Source organism: Carlito syrichta, unplaced genomic scaffold, assembly GCF_000164805.1.
Source record: "Carlito syrichta isolate Samal-C Ts95f unplaced genomic scaffold, Tarsius_syrichta-2.0.1 Scaffold153522, whole genome shotgun sequence".
Classification (NCBI taxonomy): Eukaryota; Metazoa; Chordata; class Mammalia; order Primates; family Tarsiidae; genus Carlito; species Carlito syrichta.
The window spans coordinates 1-4,539 of NW_007097618.1; the positions used below are offsets into that span (position 1 = coordinate 1).

General features: G+C 59.4%; 1 protein-coding gene across 1 annotated transcript; it reads right to left on the bottom strand.

Annotated features, from left to right (window-relative positions):
* Positions 1 to 5: 5 nt before the first annotated feature.
* On the bottom strand, positions 6 to 4,534 carry LOC103252005 (espin-like; the record flags this gene model as incomplete). The annotated part of the gene is made up of 3 exons (XM_008050595.2): positions 6 to 91; positions 970 to 1,171; positions 4,502 to 4,534. Coding segments are annotated over 3 exons (321 nt in total), but the record flags the coding sequence as incomplete, so codon positions are not given.
* Positions 4,535 to 4,539: the final 5 nt, after the last annotated feature.

Genomic DNA, 4,539 nt, shown 5'->3' on the forward strand with positions numbered 1-4,539 from the left:
GGTCTCCCCATCTTGCCCCGAGGCAGGCCCAGCTCGGGGTTCAGCATGTCCATGTAGCTCTGTATGTCTGCAGCTCTCGCACTGGGGAGCCCTGGGGAGGCGGGAGGGTGGGCCAGGTTTGGGAGTTTGCAAAGAAGCTGTCCCCCAGGACTGAGACTCCACCGCCCAGAAACAACCTGCCCAGGGGCAAGGCAGGCTCAGGGGTGCTACTTGCTTTGCCCACTGTGGTCCCTGGCAGTGCCTTCCTCAGCCCTGCACTTATGGGGGAAAGATCAGGCGCTCAGGTCTGGAGGGGAAGTACCCAGGCTTTGGGCTCCAGGGTGTGTCTAGGGATCAGGGACACCTGGAAGGGAGGGGCAGTGCTCAGGGCAGCTCTGGCAGGGCAGGGGGCAGGAGTGTGGCCTTTGCAGGACACTCCTGCGGGCTCTGCAGGCCACCACCTGGCGGCGTGAAGCAGGCGTTGCAGGGGAGGGGCGCCTGTGCTCAGGGCGTGGTCAGTGTGTGTGTGTGTGTGTGTGTGTGTGTGTGTGTACATATGTGTTTACATGCTTCTTTGTATTGATGAATGCATGTGTGTTGGTTTGGGATGTAGTGTGTGTGTGCACGTCTGTGGTATGAAAATAGAGTGCCGTGTGCTAGTGTGGAAGGTGGGTATGTGCAGATATCTGCACAGTTCTGTGTGCTTGTGCACTCATGTCTGTATGTTGTGTGTACACATGTGAAAGCGTGCACTTTTGAGTGCAGGTGGCTGAGAACAATGAATCGTGGGTGCGGTTCATGTGGACTTTGCGGGGCGAGTACATGACATGTGTGTTTGTGGTGGGCACACACAAGCACGAGTGACATCTCTCACCAGCAGGAGCGTCCCCTCCTGGGGTTTAGGGCAGCAGGAAGTGAGGGCAGCCTCCGGGCCGGGGGACAGTGGTCTGGCTCCAGTCTGCTCTCCCTCCTCCCGCTCAGGAAACTCACCTCGAGGAGGACGCTGGCCTTTGATGCTCGAGTGGCTGGACGAGCAGGAGTCGTAGTTGGAGAGGGTGCTGGTGGGCGAGCTCAGATCGAAGTTCGGCGGCTGAACGGACATGGTGGTGTTGGGCGAGGACATGCCCGAGTCAGGCTGCTTCACTTCCAGCTCAGCGGACGGATCCCGGGACAGCACGCGATGCTCCACGCTCTGCGGGGAATGCAGGGCGCCTGAGGGAAGCCCACCCTGCAGACCCGCCGCTCTCTGGGCCTGGGTCCCACCGTGGGACCTCCGTCTAGCCACTCCTCTCTCTGAGATCTCTTCCCCATCACCAGAGGGTCTCTCAGGTTCTTCCGGGCTAAGATTCAAGCCAAGGCCCCTCCTTCCCCATCACAGGCATCAGGACACAGGTTCCTGGGAAACTCCTCCCGCCTCCAGCTCCTTCCTGCTCAGGTGGGTGGAGAGACTGGCAGGACTGAAGGGGCCCTGGGCTGCACCCCAAAGGGAGACTTGCCATGGACCGCCTGCTCCGTCCTCATCCATGGACAGAGGGCGTTGGCTCCGGTGTCCCTGTGGGGAGGGCTACAGCAGGTCCACCTCCACCGCTTGGCCGGCAGCCCTTCTCTACTTGCCTCACCTGCGCCAGCTCCCAGCAGCAGCCCAGCCCGTCGCCCAGTGGGGCCCTGGGGGGAAGGGCGGGGCCTGGAGTGGCCCAGCTGAGCTGGGATGGGCAGTCTGAGCTCGGGCTGCCAGGCCCGTCATCCTCCCCTGCCCCATCGGTGCCTCTGACCGCTGGCCTGTCCGCCCCTCCCGGTGTGGGACGGACTGGGGTGGGGGCGTTGCTTACGTTGCCCATGCTCTCCCTGCTGCCGGCAAGCCCGCTTGCTCCACTGCCTCCTGCCCAGGCCTGCTCCTCCCTGCCCCATGCCCCCTCCCTGCCTGAGAAGTGTCACAGGCCCCCTGGGAGGGAGAGGCAGGCCTGGCACCAGGTAACGGCTCGGCGGCCACGCTCATTGGTCCTGTAATTAGGGGCTCTGCGGGAGTGTTTGCCTTTTCTGGGCCAAATCCTCCGTGGCTTGGATCTGTCACTGCTGCAGCTGGGCCTGCCTGGGCAAGGGGGCCAGGCCCTGCCGCCCACCCCATAAGTTCCAGGGGAGCCATAGGAAATGGATTGGAGAGCAGCCTGAGGGTGCTCTTTACTCAGCTGATCACCGTGGGCCCTGAGCCCACCCAGCCTTGACCTCCATGGGCAGCAAGCAACAGAGGCTGGGCCTTGGGCTCTGCAGCCTGGGGCAGTGGCTTCAATGTCCCCTCCTCCACGTACTAGCTGTGTGACCTTGGGCAAGTTAGCTAGCCTTTCTGTGGCTGAGTTTCTTTATCACCAGATGGGGGATACCTGCCTCACTGAGTTGTGACAAAGATGTAAGAAGTCCATGACAAGCCGGGCTTGGTGGCTCAGCCTGTAATCCCGCTGAGGGAGGCTGAGGTGAGTGGATTGCCTGAGCCCGTGGGTTCGAGACCCGCCTGGGCAGTGAGACCTCATCTCTACAAGAAACCAAAAAATTAGCCAGGCGTGGTGGCACATGCCCGTAGTTCCAGCTACTTGGAAGGCTGAAGCAGAAGGATCAACTGAATCCAGCAGGTCGAGGCTGCGGTGGCTGTGAGCGTGCCACTGCACTCCAGCCTGGGTGACAGACTGAGCCTCTGACTCAGAAAAACTCCCCAAAACCAAAAAAGATGAACTGGGTTTACACCCATAAGGCAGTTGACAGGGTACCTGTCAGAGTCAGAGTTCAGTGGATGGGGCTTGCTCTTGTGTGACTGCTAATAGGTGCAGCTGGGGAGGCCCTCAGGAGGGGCTGGAGGGCCCTGAGCTCTGGTGCCAACCCCCACAGCCCCACGACAGAGTTATAGACGCTCTCAGCTGGAAGGAACTCACCTCTGGTGTCAAAATTGCCCCTCCCAGTGTCCATTCTGCTTGTATACCCCAGTAACAGGGTGCTTACTACCTGATGGGTCAGCCACTCTCTCAGGGAGGCCCTTTCTGGGGGAAGGTTCACCCTCAGGTCCGCCTGCAGCCTTTGACCCATGGGCCTTGCTGTATTTTGCAGTCCCCAGAACCAGGGTCATCCCCATGTGCTGGCAGACAGGACAGACAGACAGACAGTGCTCAGGGCAGGGGCCACCTGCCTTCTCTCTCCCAGGCCTCATGGCCAGGCTGTCTCCTGGAGCTGCTCAGCATCCTTCTGCCTCCTTGCTGCCTCAAAACAGGCATTGTACCAGATTGGTCAGAGTGCTGGACTAGGAGATGCCCACACTCTTGAGCTGAAGTCCTAGGGGGTTACCTCATAGCTGTCTCACCAGAATAAAATAATTTATTTTTTATTTTTTTGAGTTGGAGTCTCACTCTGTCGCCCAGACTGGAGTGCAGTGGCACACTTCTGGCCACCGCAGCCTTGACCTGCTGGGCTCCGGTGATCCTTCAGCCTCAGCCTTCCAAGGAGCTGGATCAACAGGTGCGCGCTACCACACCCAGCTAGTTTTTGATTTATTGTAGAGACAAGGTCTCACCAAGTTGCCCGGGCGGTCTCGAACCCGCAGGCTCAGGCAATCCACTCACCTCGACCTCCCAAAGTGCTGGAATTACAGGCTGAGCCACCAAGCCCGGCCGAATAAAAGAATTTAAAGAGTGACACAGGTTTCCAGTTAATTTCCAGTTATAACATAGCTGTGATGTGAGCAGAGGTACAGTGTAGTGGCCAAGAGAGGTGGGCTGGGTGCAGTGGCTCACATCTGTGATCCCAGTACTTTGGGAGGCCAAGGCAAGAGGATTGCCTGAGCCCAGGGGTTTGAGACCAGCCTGGGCAACTTGGCGAGACCTCATCTCTACAATAAATAAAAAAATTAGCCAGGCGTGATGGTGCGCACCTGTAGTCCCAGCTACTTAGTATTATGAGATGGAAAGATTGCCTGAGCCCAGCAGGTGGAGGTTGCGGTGGCCACGAGCTTGCCACTGCACTCCAGGCTGGGAGACGAAGTGAGATTCCAACTCAAAAAATAAAAAAATTAAAAGAGAGAGAAAGAGAGGTGACTCCTGGCCAGGCCATCCCAGGCAGGTCCCAGCCATCCCAGGCAGGTCCCAGCTCTACCATTTGCCGGCTGTGTGACCCTGGGTGTCCCAGAGACTCAGTTTATCCATCTGTGGGATGGCACACTTCTACTCCCTTCTTGGTGTGAGAGCTACATCTGAGCCGAGGCCTCTCGTGGTGAATGAAGCTGGCTGTTCCCAGTGGCGGCTGGGGCTTTCTCCCAGCCTTGGCCCTCAGGCTGAGCCAGCTCTTCCCTGATCGCCTCCTCTTGACCTTTTTGCCTCTTCTCCCTGACCCCCAGTGAGCAGAGGTTGTGCGGGTTGTGGTTCAGGGCCTCGCGCCAGGGGCTCCCGGTCCCAGACCGCAGCTTCCTCCTTGCTGAAAGAGGTAACCAGCACCGGGGCTGGGGGCGAGAAGACAGGACGCGGCGGGAGCTGCGCGGGGGTCGTACCAGGTTCTCCACGGTGCGCAGGTAGCGGGTGCAGTGGC